This window comes from Hippopotamus amphibius, chromosome 13 (genome assembly GCF_030028045.1).
Source record: "Hippopotamus amphibius kiboko isolate mHipAmp2 chromosome 13, mHipAmp2.hap2, whole genome shotgun sequence".
In the NCBI taxonomy this organism is placed as follows: Eukaryota; Metazoa; Chordata; class Mammalia; order Artiodactyla; family Hippopotamidae; genus Hippopotamus; species Hippopotamus amphibius.
Genome location: NC_080198.1, coordinates 66,173,491 through 66,196,145, shown reverse-complemented (window position 1 = coordinate 66,196,145; position 22,655 = coordinate 66,173,491). Strand labels below are relative to the sequence as shown.

The 22,655-nt window shown below is 34.7% G+C and overlaps 1 protein-coding gene across 13 annotated transcripts in view; it reads left to right on the top strand.

Annotated features, from left to right (window-relative positions):
- BLTP1 (bridge-like lipid transfer protein family member 1) overlaps positions 1-22,655 on the top strand; it is a 191,265-nt gene that overhangs the window by 88,296 nt on the left and 80,314 nt on the right. For all 13 annotated transcript variants that reach the window (XM_057704329.1, XM_057704334.1, XM_057704339.1 and 10 more), the window contains 16 exons: positions 1,407-1,477; positions 1,990-2,163; positions 2,657-2,777; positions 3,809-3,955; positions 4,342-4,469; positions 4,799-4,998; positions 6,334-6,531; positions 7,218-7,429; positions 10,535-10,686; positions 11,994-12,144; positions 12,288-12,440; positions 14,078-14,318; positions 15,003-15,145; positions 18,918-19,137; positions 19,609-19,767; positions 21,337-21,512. In XM_057704329.1, the coding sequence (XP_057560312.1) occupies positions 1,407-1,477; positions 1,990-2,163; positions 2,657-2,777; positions 3,809-3,955; positions 4,342-4,469; positions 4,799-4,998; positions 6,334-6,531; positions 7,218-7,429; positions 10,535-10,686; positions 11,994-12,144; positions 12,288-12,440; positions 14,078-14,318; positions 15,003-15,145; positions 18,918-19,137; positions 19,609-19,767; positions 21,337-21,512 (2,646 nt within the window). The remainder of the gene's footprint in view (positions 1-1,406; positions 1,478-1,989; positions 2,164-2,656; positions 2,778-3,808; positions 3,956-4,341; positions 4,470-4,798; positions 4,999-6,333; positions 6,532-7,217; positions 7,430-10,534; positions 10,687-11,993; positions 12,145-12,287; positions 12,441-14,077; positions 14,319-15,002; positions 15,146-18,917; positions 19,138-19,608; positions 19,768-21,336; positions 21,513-22,655) is intronic.

The following is a 22,655-nucleotide window of genomic DNA, read 5'->3' as shown; positions in this document are numbered from 1 at the left end:
GATCTCATGTACTTTGGTTACTAAGTGGAATTGAATTGTCATGCAAGGAGGAATTGGGGTGATTACCTAGGAGGCTGTCACAGCAGCCTGTGCAAGACATGATGGGCTTGGACTTTAATAGTGATGGAAATGTGATAAATGGAGGGAAATATCCTTACAGATATATACATTTGAGTAATATGTATTGAAGGAAGAAGAAACATAGTGACAGTCACAAAATTTTGATTTTAAAGTTGTGCCTATTTCTTATCTTGCTTAAGGTAAGTTGTCCATGCCAGTATTTTAAAATGTTCTCTTTATTCTGCGTGAAAATATGTTGGTAAATGAATGTTCCAGTGTAAAACTGAATGGCACTTGCTGTGAAGAATAGAGGTTAGAATTGCTGTTAGAGGTTAGAATTATTTTAGTAGTTTCAATAAATCTAGTTTGATTAGGCAGTCAAATCTCTGGAAAAAGAAGTCAAAAATAGAACATAACTATTTTTTAAAAATATTTTATTTTTGGCTGCATTGGGTCCTCATTGCTGCATGTGGGTTTTCTTTAGTTGTAGCGAGCTGGTGCTACTCTTCGTTGCAGTGGGCAGGCTTCTCAGTGCGGTGGCTTCTCTCGTTGTGGAGCACAGGCTCTATGCGTGCGGGCTTCAGTAGTTGTGGCACATGGGCTCGGTAGTTGTGGCATGTGGGCTCAGTAGTTGTGGCTCACGGGCTCTAGAGCACAAGCTTAGTAATGGCACACAGGCTTAGTTGCTCTGTGGCATGTGGGATCTTCCCGGACCAGGGATCAAACCCGCATCTCCTGCATTGACAGGCAGATTCTTAACCACTGCACCACCAGGGAAGTCCCTAGAACATAACTATTAGACAACTTCAAAAATAGAACATAAGGAAGTTATTTTTCTTCATTAAATCTAAATAAGAGGCTAGCATTTAAAGAGCTTTAATTTGGTTGCTCAAGTGCATTAGTTATTTTATTTGTCATGTTTCATGGATATAAAATACAGTCTAGCTTTTCCTATAATTTAATGTTATGTTGGGATTCTTTCCCACTTAAAAGTTGATTGTGCTATAAGACTCTAAAATTAGCTTTTTCTGAGGAAAGCCCAATTTAAAGAGGAACTATGGAGAAAGACATTTGAAGCACTAGCTTTTAAGCTTTAGTTGTGTAGCCTGTTCTCATTGCCAAACTCTCACAGCCCTACTCCATCATTTGTCTGAATGATCAGCAAATGAAATTGCCAGTTGAATATTTTCTGCGATGTTTTCAATTTGTTAAATGTTTATATCATACATATCAAAATCACATTAACAAGGTAATTTGGATATATGCAAAATCAGTTGACAGCGTAAAATTAGAGAATAATTAATATTAAAATTCTAGTCTATAAGTAATGTATTATATTATTCTAGGTTATCAAACAGGGGCTCACAGCTAACTCTTTACTAGACAGAGGAATGCAGCTTTCAGGATCAACTTCAAAGTAAGTAAAAATTACATACTTTTGAAGTTTAAAGTCAGCCTGTGTTGATTGTGAGATATATAGAGTTTATTCTGAGGAATAACTACTCTTTACTTGACTGTAGTCTTTATTTTCTGAATAAATTGACCCAAATAATTCAACTCTATTGTCTTTCATGGCTTTGTTTACATGTATAGTCAGTAGCATTTCTTTTAGACATACCATGCAAACCATAACGTGGCAGATCAAAATTGAAAACTAACAAGAATTCAGTATTATAGTTTTCATATTTTGGAAAAGTCCCATCAAATAAATATATCAAAAATTTTTTTTATCATTTGATGTATTAACCATCTTTGATCAATTTGTATTTTAGTGCCTCATTTGTCTTGTCCTTGAAGAGTATTTGGAACATATAGTATCTCATCCAGTTTCATGAAATTTTTAGTTGAAATAAGTTTAAGGGTCAGTCATCTTAAGGAAGCTCCAACTTCTATTTTTTTAATATATACTTTGCTTGTTAAATTGTGTAGTACACCATATACTCCTCTGGAAAAGAAAGCTGTTGATAACACAGATGATGAAACATTAACAGAAGAGTGGACCTTGGATCAGCCAGTCTCTCAGACCAGGACAACAGCCATAGTTGAAGTCAAAGGAACCGTTGATATTGTTCTGACTCCCCTAGTGGCTGAAGCTTTAGACAGGTATTAATTTTGTCTAAAACTACAACTATTATTTTATAAAATAATAAATATATCTGATATGATTAGTATATGTGATATAATATTTTCATGAAAAAGGATGATGGCTATTTTGATTGGATGAAAATGAGAATATATTTAAAAAGGACGTTGCAGTTATCATTTGTTACTTTTTCAGCATAAATAATTGTATATTGCAATATTATAATAATTGCATTGTATTTTCTAGTTTTTGCTTTTGGGCTCATGAACATAAAAATGATCAAATACCCAGGAACTAATTATTAAGCTTAATATTCTTACTACTGTCTAGTTAATGAAGGGATAAAGAGGAAATAATCTATTCTTTGTCATACAAGGAGATTATAGTCTATCCAGGGAGACAAAACTAAGATGAATGCAATCTAGAATGGAACACAATGGGGTATATTAGATAAACTAGAGCATAGTATTAAGTGATATTAAAATGTTTCATGTACTGTTTTTCTTCCCTCAGGTATATTGAAGCCATGGTTCATTGTGCTAGTACTCGGCATCCAGCTGCAATCGTGGATGATCTACACGTCAAAGTCCTTAGGGAAGCTGTCCAAAACAGCAAGACTACCTTCTCAGAAAATGTAAGAACTTTTTGTTCAGTGAGTGTGGTGAATTGAGTGCTCTTCACATGTACATAATATCCAAACTTGAAAAAATTTGCGTATACTAAAATTTTATTAGTCATTTAAATTGGAATATGTGAACATTTTAAAATAATCTTTGTATGTCATTGGCTCCATAAGAAATAGCATATATAACTATACTATGTATTAAATAGGAGTAAATATTTATTAAAATGTAGCATTATTTTTTCTTTTATTTTGGAAGTAGTTTAATTCTAAGCCTTTCCTAAAGAGCTTTGATCCTAAGTGAATGAGCATTGTTTAGGACTGGTATGTTCATTTTCTAAGAAAGCAAATCTGCATATTATTTTGCCTTTCCTCTGTGATTAGATAACTTGTATCTTAATATTTTTGAGGTTTTTTTTGTTTACCTTGGTGAATCAAGTTACTGTCTTCTGGTGTGTGATATTTTACTTACACTGTGGTCCTAGTCACAAAGCCAGTGTCTTAGCAGTCATATCCTGGTGCTCATCTAGTGATTGGCCCCTTGACTTTCAAATTTATCTGAGTCATATTTGGACTGGGGACCAGAGGCAAGGTGAAAGTAAAGCTGACTGTTTTTAGTGATCTAGTTACTCAAAATATATTGGCATTTCATGTGATAGGTAGTTTGGCTAAGAGGAGTACAAATCAAAAGAAATTTGAAAATATTCCCAGCCAACAAGGAGCTAATTATCAGAAACCAAATATGTTCTCAAGTATGTAGAATTTAGTGATCCTAAAACATACCTATTATTATCATTTTTTCTGTCTGTTTTTGTGTAGGCTGATTTCACTTTACTGTGTATCACTTCTCTCCAGCCTGGGGTTGCCAGTCTATTTCCTAGCCTTTCTAAGGTTTGGACTTTGGGACTGGGGATGCTAAACCAGGTGGCAGTTGGTACATAGCTGCGTATAAAGGAGCACAGTGAATAACAAGTTGCTGTTGTAGATGATGTAGAAATGATGAAAAGTCTGTGAAATAATAATTCTACTTCCAATGTTTTTAGCTATCTTCCAAACAAGATGTTAGAGGAACAAAGACTGAACACTCTACCATAGGAATGACTAACCAAGGACAAGCACAGACAAATCTTACCATGAAGCAAGATAATGTAACAATTAAAGGTCTTCAGGCTAATGTTAGCATACCAAAGGTAAAACTTTAATATTTAAAAAAATTTCCCTGAAAGAGAATATTTTGGTGATTTTTATCCTTTGTATTTACTAAACTGAATGATGGTAGAATAGATTGTAATATGAAAAATATGTATTTTATTTCCTTGATGATCTAATGTAAGAATTAATGTAATGTAAATAGTTTACTTAAGGAGAATGTTTGGGAATATTTATTAAAATAATTCACACCTATCCAGTAAGAATTTAATTATTATTTTATGAGTTTATAAGCTTTGCCTTCATTACTGTCATACACATAGATATGCCATTCCTAACAGTAGTTTTTCATTTTCCTGTATATCTTATGTTTAAGTGATAACTTTGTACTTTTCTACTCTGAAATATGTGACATTTTGTGTGTTAGGTGAACTTATGTTTGTTACAAGCCTCAGTGGAAGAATCTCCGAGTACAGCTCCTAGTAGAAGCGTGACTCATGTTTCCTTAGTAGCACTGTGTTTTGACAGAATTGCTACACAAGTTCGAATGAACAGGTAAAAGAGAGTTTATTAATTTGAGCCATGACTATCTTGCTGGATGTAAAAGCAAGCCTTAACCATCTTTTTTAATGCATTTCGGAAAATTCTAATGTTAAAACTCAAAACTGGTATTGGAATTTCAAATCTCACTTTAAGATTAGCAAAGTAGATTTTAAAAAGTTTGTACTGTTTTTATTCATACTATCTTTCAGTAAACACCAAAGAATTTGTTGTTTATATTGGTTTAATTAAAATAGTGGATTTTTTTTAAAACACTAGTTAAATGTTTTTACTGAACTATATTATTTAAATGTTACCATCATACTCTTTCTTTTTTCATAAAGAGGTGTGGTTGAAGAGACTTCAAACAGTGCAGACCCTGGTAGAATGTCAAATTTTGATAGGTATGTCAGTGCCACTAAGATGCAGCCTCAGTCATCTGGATCTCTCAGATCAAATGCTGGAGCAGAAAAGGGCAAAGAGATTGCTGCCAAGTTAAACATTCATCGAGTTCATGGCCAACTGAGGGGTCTTGATACAACCGGTAGGAGTCTACAACATATTTTTTTTTTTTTTTTGAAACATACAAATGTAAGAGGATTTTGCAAAAGGAAACAATTTTTTTCCTTTGACTATTGCTACAATTTGAATGTTTTATCAATATAAGAAAGAGAAAGGTATTTCTGTATATATTGAACACATAGTACTTAAATATTCATTACGCACGTTCTACACAGGATGGAAGGTATACTTTGGTAGGGAGGTGAGTGGTATGGCCCCAAATTAGGAACTGCTTCTATCTCCCATCTGTTTTCTTCCTGGCATCTGTTTGCTGATTATAGAACAGAGAGAGTGTGAGCTTTGTAGTCTTTCTTTCTTTTTAAAATCATTCTGTTGGCACAGCTTCGTTAAAAAGAGTTAATTGTGGTATCAAAAGCAGATAGTCAAATCTGTAAAATATGGCATCAATAAGAATGATAGACATGGCTGTGCTTCTTAAAATAGTGTCTTTAAAAAATCTTTAATGAACTGAGGAGATTATCATGGTTGACTGCTACATGAAAAGTGGGAACAGAAGCTGAGTTTGTAAAATGACCTCTAAAGAGCTAGAAGGAAACTTAGTTCAAATGTAGACAAGTTATCTCTGGATGGTAAATTTACATGTGTTTTTTATCTTCTTTTTGCTTTTCTGTATTCATTCACTGTAATTAAAGAAAGAAACTTTAAAAAAAAGTAAGATAAAGTTAAAAACCTCTGCCAGGCACTCAGGATATTAGTTTCCATACTGCATATTGAAAGAAATGGAATTATGGCAATATCTGTGGTGAATTGTTATATAAAATATGTTAGCATAAAGCAATCTTTGAGTAAAAGCTGTAGATTTCCTGGAAAATAATGTTTTTCCTAAGGCTAAGTAATTCAAATAATTTTCTGTTTTGTAAAATGATGAGAAAGTATTTAAAAGTAGTTTTCTATGAAGCTGAATTATTCAGGAACTTTTTAAGTTTAGATTTTTAGAGTACGCTATAATCTTTCAGAAATGAATTTATCCTATTTCTGAGCAATTATCTGTTAATTATGGAATCTTTTTTTTCTCCCTCTTACTGCAACATGATTCTGGCACTTTTTAAGTAGTATAACATTAGGCAGTGTTATTTTAGAAATTGGTTGGTTCATTGTTTATTTTTCTTTTTGTCAGAATGTTAAGATATCAAAGACAACCACCATGCCAAATACTTACATTATTTGTTTTTAAAAAAAATACACAAACCTCTGTAAGACATCTACTGTGCTAAATGTTTACATTATTTGTTGTTTTTTTTAAAATATACAAACCTCTGTCTTTAATAACGGTCGTTTTGTTCTCTTTTGATAATAGATATTGGTACCTGTGCCATCACTGCTATTCCCTTTGAGAAGTCTAAAGTTTTATTTACTCTTGAAGAGTTGGATGAGTTTGCTTTTGTGGATGAAACTGATCAGCAAGCTGTCCCAGATGTAACTCGAATAGGTCCCAGCCAAGAGAAATGGGGATGGATAATGTTTGAATGTGGACTTGAAAGTTTAACCATAAAAGGTAAGCCTTTTTTTTTTTTTTTTGATTTCTGCTTTAATGGGGGACAGATTGGCCACATATTGCTGAAATATTTTGAACAATCATGACTTTCAATAACCTGAATCAGCATATTCAAGCAGAAAGTGTGGCATCTGGGATTATTTATTAGGAGTGGATGCCCTATCCTAATTGCATAAGTGGAACTTGATGGAATTATTGTGTGATTCAAAACTAGCAGAGCATCTAGATGTATAGAACCTCAATGCCTGAGCAAAGCAGTGCATAGCTCAGAAAAAAATCTTGAATAAAATATAAAGCCTCTTAACTTTTGGAAGTTTGCATCTTTGGAAACTGGATCTTTGATCAGTAGAGTCTTGCCATATAGGAGGAAAATACTGTAAATCCTTTATTCAGCGACACGGATATATTTATTTTTTTTTACATTACTGACTGATACATTAAAATAGGAAGGCTGAATTGTGTATAAGACTTTTAGGTTTAATCATATATAATAGTAGTGTATATGCCTACAATTCCTTACCTGATAATTTACTGTTATATCACTTTTATAGATAAGGGTCAAGTTTTGGTGAGAAAAAAAATCTTTATGAGATTTTTATTTTTTATTTTTATCTTTGTGGATATTGTAGAGTACAGCATTGAGACACTCAGTGTTTTTAATAAATAAATTTTTTTCATTTGTATAGGAGGAAGACAGTCTGGTGCTGTTTTATATAATACTTTTGGAATTATGGGTAAAGCTAATGTCACAGAAAGAGGTGGAGTGCTGACATCCAATAATTCTTCTGATTCTCCAACTGGCAGCGGCTATAATACTGATGTCTCTGATGATAATCTTCCTTGTGACCGAACAAGCCCTTCTTCAGACTTAAATGGAAATTCTGTTTCTGATGAACAAGTTGGTGAATTTCTAATAATAACAATGCTTTGGGAAAATGAAGTAGAAAACTACATATCCAATTCACGTTTAATTTGTGGAGTGTATTTGCTTGTCTTTCCATGTTGTGGGTTTTGCTTAAGTGATAGCCAAGGCATTTTGATGATTATATTCTATTAGAGTGTAATTGCTGAAATGTAGGTGCCATATTATGGATATATTTATATCTGTCATAGTACCTAGCATAATACTTTGCTTATGTTAAGTACTTAATTATATTTGTTGAAGTCACAGAATTTCAGAAAAGCAGGCTTTGTTTTTTATCTCACTTGAAGGATTTTAGCAGAATTCATTCTTTAAACAGTTTTGTGACTGGCAGTGTTTCACATAAGTTTAAATATTTTGTCAATATCTACCTATTTCATCTGAAAGCCTGAAGAATACCTTATATGCAACTCATGTATTATTTTTCTTATGGTATAATTTCATGGTTATGAACTTAGTAACAGCAATAATGAAAATATTCAAAATTCTAGACTACAGAATAGTTGTATCACTACCATGTTGGTGACCTTGGGCATGTTGGTTTTTTTGTTTGTTTGTTTACCATCTCCTATGTTTCTGAAATAGGAGTACTGAAATGATATTGACCTAGAGTTGTGAAGACTGAAGGAGGCAGTACATGTGAAAGACTTAACTCAGTGTCTAGAGCATAGTAAGAATGTGGTAAATGTTCTTAAACACACATACACTTCTGATCATTTGAAAATTAGATTGATTTGAAGAAGAAAGAAACCACCTTTTAACTAAGAAATGTGTCATGGTTATCCAGTATGCATTGGTACAATCACTTCTGAACCCCACGTTACTGGGAATTTATTTTTGTTTTGTTTTGTTTTTTGGGTGAATTTATTTTTGAAACATTTATTTTGGTTTGATGCGTAGTAAGGAGTTTTAATCTCAGTGTTCTTGTGAGGTCTCTGAAGTATTTGAGAGGTGGATGGGGATTAGCACTTCAGTTAAGGAAATTAAAATATATAGCAGCTGCTCACTGAACAAAGAGCTCTGAAGAACCTACCTGTTCTTTCTTTCTTCACCTACTAAAATACTTGACAGAAACTCAGGTGTCTTCCTTGATCTCTGATCCTTTTCTCCTTGCTGAAAGCCCTTGAATTTTGTAACATTGCTTTCTTTTGGTTCTCTGACTTCTCTTGGTCCATTTCCTTATGCAGTTCATTGTCCTTCATAAAATGTGGGTGTTCTCCCCACATTCTTTTCTTGGCCACTCTTCTTGCTGTTTGTCCACTCTCTCACTTGTTTCATTTCCTAGTCCAGCTCCATAATTTGATGACACTGCTCTTTCCCGTCGGTTATGCCTTCAGCACCAACCCTTTACCTGAGCTTCAGGACTGTATCCAGTGGCCTTTTAGATATCTTCATTTAGATGTTCCCTAGACACCAAAAATTCAGTCAGTCTAAAACCAAGGTTATTATTACTCTGCCTCACATGTTATAATTACTTGCTGATTCCCTTTTTTAAAGTTCAAGTTCCTCTAGACTGTCTTCTGTATATTTGTATATACTCAGCTGCCTAGCACACAGTCTGAAACCATGGGCTAGATGTATTTGAGAATTCAGATTTTTTTTCTTTAGAAGAAAGGTAATATGCCATAGCCTTATATTGCCCCTCTCCCCACTGGTATCTGTTTGTCTGCTTCATTTTTGTTATATTCACTGGTTTGTTGTATTTTTTAGATTTTTTAGATTCCACATATAAGTGATTAAGAGGTACGAACTATTATGTATAAAATAAGCTAGAAGGATACAGTATACAACATAGGGAATATGGTCAATATTTTATAATAACTGTAAATGGAATATAACCTTTAAAAATTGAGTCACTGTATTATACACCTGTAACGTATAATATCATACATCAACTATACTTCAATAAAAAAATAAAATATAAAAAATAAAAGAAAGGTAATATGTTGTGTGTATCATAAGCTACATAAACTCCTAGCGGAATCTGAGCTAGCACTACATCTTGAAATATTTGAATATGTCTGCAGTATGACATTAATAAAGACACCAAGTGGGATAGTCTCCTTTAAGTTCATATCAGATTTTGATGGCACAAAAACAGATTTAGATTTTCAGAATGTTGTGGATTTTGGAATTGCAGATAAGGGAATGTGGATTTATATTTAATGCCTGCTGACTTTAAAACTGCTAGGGTCTGTGGTTCACATTGTCTTGTAACATTTAGAATTTAAAGCTATTTTGTGGATCCTCTTCATTCCTTAATTATCACACAAGAAAATGCCAATTTTTTCTTTTTTTTGACCAATAATATCTAAAAGTGAATTACAATCCTATAAACAGATGTAACAGGCAATGGACTTTTTTTTTTCTTTAATATTATGCTTCTTACCTCCCTGCATTCTGAAGAGTGGTGATTACATGTTTAAAAAATATTATTCCTATTTCTCAATACAGATTCAGATTACTAGCATACAAAATAACTGAGAATTTTTTTATTGTAGAGTGTTATTTATTTGAACATGGGCTAGAATAGTATTGGCAAAAAGTTTGTTTGGGTTTTCCGTAAGATGGGACAGAAAAATCCGAATGAACTTTTTGGCCAACCCAGTATTTCTTATGGCACTTTATTTGGAAGTTTGAAATATTCTGTTAAAATAGAATGGAAAATAAATTGCAGTAGGAAGCAGAAGACCTTAATGTTGTCACTCATTCTTCAACTTAATAGTTGTATGACCTCTGGCAAGTCATAAAACTTTATCTCAATCTCTTCATCTAGGAAAAAAAACAGTATCCCTAAGCAAATGTGATTGAATGAAGTGATTGAGAGAAATGCTTTAGTTCTAAGAACTCTGATTTATAGTTTGTTATAAAGCAGTGTTTTTCAGACTATGCTCCTTGGAGTTTCAAGGACCCATAGGTATTTCTCAGAAGAAGGGTTAGGTTGAGCAAGGTTTATGTTACCTGTTTTATATCACGGTGTTGTTATCTGTAGAACTTTAAAGGTTTTGTGCTTAAAACACACTGTGCTAGTGGTTATAAGGGAATATACATTAACAAGTTTTTGGCACTCTATTTATATAGGATGAAGGAGTTGAATCTGATGATTTGAAAAAAGATCTACCTCTAATGCCTCCACCTCCAGATTCATGTAGCATGAAGCTGACCATCAAGGAAATCTGGTTTAGTTTTGCAGCTCCCACCAATGTGAGATCTCCTGCCCATGCATTTTCTAGGTAAAAAGTTTTAAAAATACATTACTATCTCTTGATGGTTCTTTATTTTAAATAACATACAGTTCTGTTTCATGTATTTTTTGAATTGTTTTTCTGATATATCTAGTATTAGAGTTGCCACTTTTTTCTATCTTTCGTACTTCATACTTTCTGTAGACATTACTCCCAGCTTGTTTGACCTTTTTCCTTTCCTAGGGTTTTAGTTTTATTTTTATATGTCACCCTGCCATGACTCTTTTCACCTCTAACAGACTTTTTTTTTTAAGAACTTTTATTGAGATACAGTTAACATACAATAAACTGCATATATTTAGAGTGTACTATTTGGTATCCCAATCTCCCAGTTCATTCTCCCCCAACCCTCCCCACTTTCCCCACTTGGTGTCCATATGTTTGTTCTCTGCATCTGTGTCTCTACATCTTCAGCCTTGCAAACCAGTTGATTTGCACCATTTTTCTATAGTCCACATATATGTGTTAATATACGATATTTGTTTTTCTCTTTCTGACTCACTTCACTCTGTATGACAGTCTCTGGGTCCATCCATGTCTCTACAAACGTCCCAGTTTCATTGCTTTTTACAGCTGAGTAATATTCCATTGTATATATGTACCACATCTTCTTTATCCATTCCTCTGTTGATGGACATTTAGGTTGCTTCCCTGTCCTGGCTGTTGTAAATAGTGCTGCAGTGAACATTGGAGTGCATGTGTCTTTTTGAATTATGGTGTTCTCTGGGTATATGCCCAGCAGTGGGATTGCTGGGTCATATGGTAGTTCTATTTTTAGTTTTGCAAGGAACCTCCATCCTGTTCTCCATAGTGGCTGTATCAATTTACATTCCCACCAGCAGTGCAAGAGTGTTCCCTTTTCTCCAACCCTCTCCAGCATTTACTGTCTAACAGACTTTTATATTTTTCTTTCTTTTCTATTATCTATTCTTTGCATTTCCTACTTATATTTCAGAATTTATCTGGTGGTCAAAAGGAAAAGTAATTTTGCCTAAATAAAATAGCCACTAAGTACAGTAGGTATGGGTGATTGTTTGAAATACAAATCTTTTTTTTTTTTTTTTCCTTCAGATCTTTATTTGGAGTATAATTGCTTTACAATGTCGTGTTAGTTTCTGCGCACAAAAAGTAAATCAGCTATATTTATACATATATTCCCATATCCCCTCCCTCTTGAGCGTCCCTCCAACCCTCCCTATTCCACCCCTCTAGGTCATCACCAAGCATCGAGTTGATTTCCCTGTGCTATAATCTTAACACTTGTTTTTATAATTTTTTTTTTTTAATTTTAAAAGGCAGCTGAACCTTTTAAGCACTGCAACTCCAGCTGTTGGTGCATGGCTTGTTCCTATTGATCAACTCAAGTCATCCTTAAACAAATTAGAAACCGAGGGAACCTTGAGAATTTGTGCTGTTATGGGATGCATAATGACAGAAGCATTAGAGGTATCATACAAAGTTTATTATTGAAAATGATCCCTTTTTATCATTGTTGGAAAACATCAGACCTGCAAGTTGTAAATTTCTAGGTATCGTTTGTTTGTTGTATCTTTGCTATATCATTCTGAATCTGTTTTGCTTTTTTTCAGAATAAAAGTGTACATTTTCCCTTAAGAAGTAAATACAACAGACTTACAAAAGTTGCCCGCTTTCTCCAAGAAAATCCTTCATGTTTACTGTGTAATATACTACATCACTACCTGCACCAGGCAAATTACTCCATCATTGATGATGCTACAATGGTAAGTTACTGGAATCATATGTTAGGTTTAAAAAGCCTCTGTTCTGTTGAGTAGCCATTGACCCACAAGGTTTGAGATGAGTATGGGAAGTCCGAAGGAGAAATGTGGTTAGAAATCCAGCCTTACAGACAAAACTGGGCTCAGGTGAATGGTTTGGGAGTTGCCAGCATGAAGGTGTTAGAAGCTGTGGATATAGATGAGCCTTTTAGGGATGATATGTTGAGTGAGAAACTGGCCAGGGATAGATCCCTGATGAATACCAAAATTAAAGTGCATGGAGAGGGTGCAGAGAGGTACACAGAGTGCTGAGGAGGGAAAGGGAGAGGTAGGAGGAAAGGAAAGAAAGTTTTAGAAACCAAAGTTATAAAGAATTTTAAGCAAGAGAGTAATCATTAGAGTCAAATTTCACAAAAATGTTTAAAAAAATAAGGACTAATTAATTTTTGAGGTGGAAATATGTAACTGTGCAAATAAATACAATTTATCTCTGCATTAGAAAAGCACTATGAAAGGTAACGCATCATGATTAGAGGCTTAGAGCTTGAGAATCTCCCTCTCCTCTCCAAGCTTCTGGTCAATAGAGAATACACAGGAATCTTTAGCCAAATTAGTAATCATTGTATCAGTATTATTAATGGCCAGTCAAGCTCCTGATAATCTCTAATGAAAGAATCTGGAGTAAATTATGGATTTCATAAAGGTACTTAGACCTGAGGCTGATATAGTGCCTTCTACTCCCACCCATGAATTGAAGACTGGGAAGTCCACAGTGCAAGTTTAACTTGCCCATCTAGTCATAGGCAGAGAAACTAGAACAGAGAGAGTGGCAGGCATTTCCCATGGATGGATGCTCTGCCAGGGTATGGTTTCCATGTAAGAGGAAGAAACACAAGATAAAGGACAGGCTAAGGGACCTGATGTTCCTCAGAAAGTAAACGCGGTGATTCTGCCATCTAGTAAATGGCTCTCTTCAGGCAAAGCCATTACTGCTAACACAAGGAATTCCAGGAAAGGGGAGGGAGAGGAATTGGATATTTTCTCCTAAGGCTAAGCCTCCAGTAGGCAAATTTTCTTGCTTAAAATCATCACCATGTGGAATAAAATGTATTCTAAATTAGTAATTGTTACTGATCATATATTTGTTTCAAAGCAGTTACAAATCCTTCTGTCTGTCATTTAACTATAGTAATTTATTATGTTTTTAATGTTAAAATAGAGGTGTTACCTAATCTTTGAAGGAAATAATTTCATTTCCTCTTTGCTTAATGAATATTCCAGGTAACACAAAATACATTTAATTCTTCAGTTGATCAAAACAGGTAAAGTGCACTGAGTGCTTCTTAAGGAGAACCCCCCTTTTATACCCCATGATTGGTCTCTTATTTACCTGGTACTGCTGTGTTGTTTATGATAGAAAGATGCAACATGGTGTTTCGAGACTGCATTCTGTAGTCAGCTTGAAACAGTGACTCTCTTGGGTAAACTTGGACAAATTACTCAACATATAAATTCTAGTTTCCTTATCTCTGAATGGGAGTTATGAGATTTAAATGAATAATAATTGTGTGCAGAACACTTAAATAGTGACTATTGTTGTTATAGTAAGAGGACTCCTAACCATATCATTGCCGTTACAGAGTGATGGCCTTCCTGCTCTGGTAACTTTAAAGAAAGGTTTAGTTGCATTGGCAAGGCAGTGGATGAAGTTTATTGTGGTGACACCAGCCTTTAAAGGAGTGCGTTTACATCGGCCAGCTCAGCCCCTGAAACCTCAATCAGCTGTGAACCATGAACATGAAGATGGGCTTGGGCTGGACAGTGGAGGAGGTCTTCAAAGTGATACCAGTGCTGATGGAGCAGAGTTTGAATTCGATGCAGGTAATTTTGTAAATATTTTTGCTAGATATTATGTACTTGGTAGCCTAATACTTGTGATAATTTTAATAATTTTTGTCCCAAATTTGAAAATGTCATGGCTTAATTATACAAGTAGGATTTGTATTGGTCCAAGTAAATGGTAATAATGTTGGAATCTTTATACAGACTTGACTTCTAAGTTTAATTTTGTGAAATACAGTAGATTTCTTCTCCTGATTTATCCAGTACAATCAATAGACATCCTTGTATGGCTAGAATGTTTTGAGTGACGTGAATTTCTTTTTGAGATTTATATTTGTATTTGTCTATTTATCATGCTTCCTATGCCAGTCTTTTAAAGATTTGAATTTTACCTGGTGCCTGTTTTGATTCTGAATTTCTAAAATATTTAGAGGTATGTATTCAGCCCACAATTCTGTCATTATAATGACTGTGCCAGAACACAGGCAGTAGATAATGCATTTCAGAAAAATACGTGCATACTTTAATGCTTTTTCAAAGCATTAAAGAAGACTGGGGTTTGAAGAATGAAAGAAAGAAGAGTGAGTATTATAGCAGAGTCTACAATTAACTTTTCAAGAAATATGAAAAGTTGAGTTTAGTTGTACCACCAGGAACATTTGAGTTGATGTTTTAAGATTATATGGTAATCTATAGCCCACTTATTCTTTTGAACTGTTTCAGCCACAGTCAGTGAACACACAATGCTGCTGGAGGGAACAGCCAACCGGCCTCCACCTGGTAGCTCTGGACCTGTAACTGGAGCTGAGATAATGAGGAAACTTTCTAAGACTCATACCCATAGTGACTCTGCATTAAAAATAAAGGTACATTATTGCTGTCTTTGGTTAGAGTTACTTAGACTTACAGAAGCTTTTTTATCTCAAATGTAAATAGTAGGTATTTGCCCTAAATATTCAAGTAGTGTTTTTATGTTGAAATTAACATGATTAGTAACTTTTAGTTTACACATTTCTTTGAAAATTATATCAACAGTAAGTAAGATTGAACGAGCACTACTTTAACTACCAAGCCTTAGGGCTCTCTTTTCAATTTCTTGGATATTTTATTCAATAAAAAATGTTGAAATGTTGATCAGCTTATAGTTATTAGTTTTAATGAGACATCTTATAGGTAGTGCATAATCAATATACAGTTTGAGTTAGGCTAGTTTATGATTTTACTTACATTTTTTTTAAGAAATTTAACCAATGCTTGATAATATGGATTGTAGAGTGGTTGACTACCACCTCAGGAATTAGACTGCCTTGGTTTCAGTCCTGCCCCTGTCACTTAGTTGCTTTATGACTAAATAAGTTTTTTTTTTTTAAGCTCTTTATTGGAGTATAATTGCTTTACACAGTTGTGCCAGTTTCTGCTTACAACAAAGTGAATCAGCTGTATTTATACATATATCCCCATATCCCCTCCCTCCTGCAACTCCTTCCCACTCTCCCTATCCCAGCCCTCTAAGTCATCACCAGTCATAAAGTTGATCTCCCTGTGTTATGCAGCAGCTTCCCACTAGCTACCTATTTTACATTTGGTAGTGTATATATGTCAGCGCTACCCTCACTTTGTCCCAGTTTCCCCTTCACCCCCCACCGCATGTCCTCAAGTCCATTCTCTACATCTGCATCTTTATTCTTGCCCTGTCACTGGGTTCATCAGTACCATTTTTTTAGATTCCATACATATGAGTTAGCATACGGTATTTGTTTTTCTCTTTCTGTCTTACTTTGCTCTGTATGACAGACTCTAGGTCCATCTACCTCACTACAAATAACTCAATTTCATTCCTTTTTATGCCTGAGTAATAGTCCATTGTATATATGTGCCACATCTTTATCCATTCATCTGTTGATGGGCATTTAGGTTGCTTCCATGTCCTGGCTATTGTAAATAGTGCTGCAGTGAACATTGTGGTACATGTTTCTTTTTGGATTATGGTTTTCTCAGGGTATATGCCCAGCAGTGGGATTGCTGGGTCATATGGTAGTTCTATCTTTAGTTTTTTAAGGAACCTCCATACTGTTTTCTGTAGTGGCTGTACTAATTTACATTCCCACCAACAGTGCAGGAGGGTTCCCTTTTCTCCATGCCCTCTCCAGCATTTGTTGTTTCTAGATTTTTTGATGATGGCCATTCTGACTGGTGTGAGGTGTTACCTCACTGTGGCTTTGACTTGCATTTCTCTAATGATTAGTGATGTTGAGCATCTTTTCATGTGTTTGTTAGCCATCTGCATGTTTTTAACTGCACTGTGTCAGTTTCCTCATATGTTAAAGATGGAGATTATAATAGTAGCCTCCTTCAGAAGGTTGCTGTGAGAAATAATTGAGTTGATACATGAAAGATGCTTAGAACAATACCTGGCTCATAGTAAGCACTTAATAACTTTGTTGTTGTTGTTGTGAGTTATTTTTTTGATAGTTTCCTTTTCTGAGCACTGAAAACAGCAGATAGTTAATATTTTAACTTTCTTTGATAGTCTGGGTATAATCTTAATACCAAGGACCCATTAAGTAAATTGTATTTTTCACTATATTAAAATATAAAATTTCTACACAGAAAAAAAAGTATTGTAAATAAAATAGACATATAACAAAGGGCTAATTTCCTAATATGTAGAGATCTCTTCCTAATCACTAAAAAGACACAACCAAACAGAAAATAGTTAAAGGCAGTTCACAGAGAAATTCATATACAAGTATGAAAATGTGTTCTCTTATAATTAAAGAAATGTAAATGTAAAATAAAATGATATTCCATTTCCACCTGTCAGATTCAAAAATATGAAAGTTTAATAGTATATGTTGGTAAAGATGTAAGAAAACAGACACTTTCATACAGCACTGGGTGGGAGTGTAAATTAGCATAACCTCTTTGAAGAACAAGTTGTCAATTTTTAAGTGTAAAATTTTAAATGTAGTGCCTTTTAACCCATGTCCAGGAATTGATTCTAAAGAAATTAAATGCTCAAGGACGCATTTCCAAGAACATGCTTTACAGCACCATTTATAGTAGGAATATAATGGAAACAACATCAGTGACTATTTGAGGACTAACAGTCAGTTAGTGCACCCTCATGTGGATGCCTACTATGAAGACTTCAGAAAGATAAAGTAGACCTCAGAAGTGGCTGTGGAGGGGCTTCCTAGGTGGCGCAATGGTTAAGAATCTGCCTGCCAATGCAAGGGACACGGGTTTGATCCCTGCTCCAGAAAGATCCCACATGCCGCGGAGCAGCTAAGCCCATGTGCCACAACTATTGAGCCTGCGTTTTAGAGCCCGTGAGCCACAACTATTGAGCCCATGTGCTGCAACTACTGAAGCCCATGCACCTAGAGCCTGTGCTCCACAACAAGAGAAGCCACGGCAATGAGAAGCCCGTGCACCACAACGAAGAGTAGACCCCACTCGCTGCAACTAAAGAAAGCCCGCGCACAGCAAAAGGAGACCGAACACAGCCAATTAAATAAATAAACAAATAAATAAATAAATAAGTAAATAAATAAATAAAAAGAAGTGGATGTGGAATGATCACCAGAGTGCACTGATTCAAGTAAAAATAAAGTATAGGACAATATGTATCTCTGTGTTAAAAAGGATAAATATATATATATATGTTTATATAGTCAAATTATTTATAGAAGGATAGATAAGAAATGGTTAAGAGGACTTCTCAGGGAAGGGATCTAGTAGACTGGAGCTCAGGAGATACTTTTTATTGACTAGTCTTTTGTGCTTTTGAAAGTTTTATTTTGTGTAAGTATTGCTCTTTTAATTAAAACATTTACTTTGATATACATTTTTAAGTTTGGGCTATAAGGCTTATTCTGTTTCTGCAGTATAGTTATAAGGCTGGGACACTTTAAATTCCCAACCCCTTAATCTGTCTCAGAATTTTTCCTGGTTTACAGTTTTTCCAGATGCTCTGATCATATTTAGGTGTTTGCTATTAATGCTGTTCTCTCTCAGAAATTTTTTTGAATATTCCTTTGTTTATGAATTACAAAAGTCCAAAGAATTGAAATTAAAAGTGCTTTGTTTCAGATCTCTGCTTTTCAGGATCTTTCTGTCTGCATGATCTTTCTTTGTAATGTTTTGAACTGATCTGGAATTCTAGTCCTAGATGTGACAGAACAGATAGAGATTGGACAATTGTGTAATTTTTGATTTTTTTGTTTTTCTTCAGAGAATTGCTGGAAATTCTTTTTGGCATATTAGAGGTTTACAGAGAATCAAGTATTAACACAGAAATTTATTGTCAGAGTACCAAGAAGGGTAGTATAGCATGAAGAATTTTGGAATAGACATCTTGCCAACAGGCTTCCTCTTCAGATTTTCAAGGGTGTTAATCATTGTTAAAATTAAGTGACTGATAATAAATGCTGTCCTTTGTATTGTACTGTAGAGTTACAAAACATTATTACATACATTTGAGATCCACCACAATTGTAGTAGACACAAACTGTTCAGATAGACACAGTGGTTTTAATGTGAACAATAACTAGTAATAAAAACAATGAGTAGCTGTGGTTATCAGCAGTCGTTTTTATGTGCGTAACAAAGAGCCCTGTGTTGTTTCTTCTGCAGGGCATTCATCCGTATCATTCTCTGAGCTATACCAGTGGCGACACTGCCACAGATTCTCCAGTGCACGTGGGACGTGCAGGAGGGCCAGTTAAGGAGAGTCCAAGGAAGGAGAGCCTGCTCAGCTACCTGACTGGAAGCTTCCCAAGCTTGCACAACCTCCTGGAAGGGACCCCTCAAAGAAGTAGTACAGCGGTGAAAAGTAGCTCCCTAACGAGAACAGGTATAGCCTTAGTTTTGATAATTACACGTTTATTTCACTGAGATTAAAAAAAACAAAAACAGGACTTAAGTTTATTTAGATGTAAACTCTGGTTGCATACCTAGTCTTTTGTATTATACCTTAAAAGTATTCTGGGAAACTGTTCTGCTTATAACTTGTTGGTATCTCGTGCCCTTGGCTTGCATTTTAAAATTGCAGCATTTGCTATTACTGTCAGCCTAGGCATGGTGTGGCATGCTGTCGAGGCCAGCCAGCAGTGAATTTGTTCCCATTATAATAACAATAAATTATTTATTAATATCCAATAAATTAATTATTTATTCATGTCCAAATACCAACATTGTGCAGGGAGTTTAAAGATGTGCAAAAGGCAGGTAATTTAACCTGACTTTTCAAAAATCATTACATAAATCACATTTTCTGCTCCTTAGCAAATAAGTAATACTATACTCAGTAAAACTTTATTTTCAGGAAACACAATGGCCACGGATATGTTATCTGAACACCCCTTGTTATCTGAGCCATCATCTGTGAGTTTCTATAATTGGATGTCAAATGCTGTGGGTAATCGAGGAAGTGTGGTACAAGAATCTCCTGTTACAAAATCAGGACACAATAGTCTCCCAACAGGTATTGAGCTATCATGTTATTTTAGTTAACTATCTAAGGGGGCACATGTAAAGTTACATTAAAATTCTGTTTTTCAGAGGATGGTTAAAAAAATCTCCAATGTTTAAGTACTGTTTAGTTGAAATTGGCCCATTTATGAAATGCCTTTGATAATACTGCAGTTGAGAGAGTTGTAAGCATTCGCTCAGTGTTCTTGTGGAAAGACAAATATGTCAAATGTGAGAATATATATAATTTAAAGAGTTTAAAACTTCCATTTATTGTGTCTTTTAATTTTCAAAACACCAAAAGGAGGTAAATGAAAAAATGCAAAGTGTAATTACAACATCATGTACCTACAATACAGAAAATATTTTCAGCTTTTCCAGAGTCCTCTGAGGCATAATAAGCATTTATATACTCTTTATAGTTACTTAAATATTTAACTAAATCTAAAGGAGTACTAAAAAGAATAAAGTAAGATTCTTGCCCTCAAGGAGGGAAACAAGTGAGGAAAATTTATTAATTTTAAAGGAGTATTTATAAGTAGCAGGAAAACAGGCAACAAATTCACAAAGAAATATTGGTGGCTATTTCCAGTGACATAAATGGAGCCACTCTTTCTTTCCTATCCTTTTCTATTTTTTTTTTAATTTTTCCAGATTTACTAGATGCATGTATTATTTTATTGTAAAAATGTGTATATATTTTCAAAAAGAATATGTGAAGTAGCCTTTGATCCTAGTTACTGAGGACAGCTGAAATTAATCTGTGTAACAGCTATTTGGATCACTTGTAAATTCTGTTCAGACAAAAATTATGAAAAGTAGTTGCTATATTACTGCTTAGTCCTTTTTTTTTTTTTTTTTGCTGGTGCGTGGACCACTCTTGAATCTGGAACTGATCCTAATTCTGACTCTAAGAGCGCTAAGACATGCTAATTCTTAGTATCAGCCCTTGGTTGAAGAAGATAGAAGGACGATGCTTTGACCAGCTCTCAGCACTTTTCTAGAGCTAGTCTCACTACTGCATAGAGTTTAAATTTCAAGAGAACCAGACAGGAACATTTCCTCTCTATCACAGGTCCTTTGCCTGACAAGTTAAAGGATAAAGGGAGAACAGAAGAAAGAAATAGTGCCATTTCATTTTTGTTCTGCCTTGGGAAAGCCTAGTTGGGAAGAAATTTATATGTGGGATTCTGTGGCACCAATGGCTTTTACCCTGCTGCAGCTGCTTTTTGTGGCCATGCTACTGTCTGTAATTTTGTTCTTCAGTGTAAAGCTGATGGAATATCACATGCTATTCAAAGATCTCCCAGCCTTAAAGTTTTATATTTTGGAGTGACTGGCTCTAATACATACTTCATGTATGAGGATGAGTGATATATTCTGAAAATATAGTTTAATTTCATTTTTTATTAATAAATCATGTCTGTAAAATAACCTGAAAATGGTATTTTTTCCCTTCTCAATTGAAATGGTCTGGTAATATGATTATAATACAGGTTTCATAAGTTTGCTTTGTTGTGCCCCTTTGTTGTTTTCATTTCCCAGTAATTCAGATTTTATTTTTGAACACTTGCTTTTTTAGGTGTTGCACCCAATCTTCCTACAATACCCTCAGCCTCAGATTTCAATACTGTCTTGTCTAGTGACCAGAATACTTTGGATGGGACACATTCTCAGCATAGCACTAGTCAGGATGATGTGGCAGGTGTAGAAGAGGCCAACCAAGGGTTTCCTGCTGTACAGCTTGCTGATGCTCAGGTGAGCCAGTCTGTTTTTCCCTAATTATAGTGACCTTGTATTGGGCAGTACTTAGCAGCTGGAATCATCAAGCATGTGCACCATGGAAGTCTAGTGCAAATCTTTTTCCTTGCCTGTCTGCCTAAAGCCTTCATGAAAAAAGGAGGAGCATTTAAAAAGTACATGGGTTAATTATAGATAAAAATTAAGCATCTGTGGATATTCATTAAACTGAAGAGTGGCATATAGTTAGTTGTCTCATATAGCAACATTTTTGTTATTTGGAGATAGAGGTTGGCTAAGTAACATGACTAGAAACTTAAATTTAATCATTTCCTATAGTCTTTAGTGCTGTGTGAAGACCTGAGTGAGCAGTGGGGAGGCATTGACGGTTTTAGAGTAGAGGAATAAAGTGCCTGGAACTGTACGTGTGGAAATGTTACATGGGTAGCAGTGTGTTAAATGGATTGAAGTAGAGAAACGAGAGGTGAAAAGATGAGTTAATGAAATAGTTCGTATAAGTGGTAATGAGGCTCTTAGCTTAGATGGTTATGGCTTTGATAAGGTAAAGGAGAAATATTGTGGAGGTCTTATTTAATTGACTAAGTGTAGGGAGTGGAGAACAAAATCCTTTGAAATGTACTTTTTAGTTTGAGTGACCAGAAGGCAAGTGAGAGAGTGGGACTTGGGTATTAAGAGGTGTTATTTTTTTCAGGATGAAAGAGACTTGGGCATATTTTTTACTTAGGAGGAATTAGGAAGGTACTGATCGAAAAAAAAAAGGGGGGGGGAGGGGAAACTGATAAAGATTCAGAGAGGGATGAGAAGTGTTGGAATTTAGAGTCGTTTATAGAGAGATACTTTGACATGAAAAGTACTTTTTCCTCTGAGAATGTTTGGGAAGGCAGTAAGGACAGTTCATAACTGTACAGGTAAAGTTTGCAAATTGATAGCCTCGATTTTCTCTCACAGTAGGAGGTGATTTATGTTAAGAAATGTGTCAGGCACTGTTAAACTTTCTTGAGGTTTACGTCTCTAATACATTGGAGTAGTTTTTAGGGATTCTTTCACCTTTTTTTAAAAGAGAGAGAAGAAATTTTTCTTTTTTATGTCTGTTTTGGCCTGTGTATACATTCCTTGTATTTATTAGCATCCAATACACAA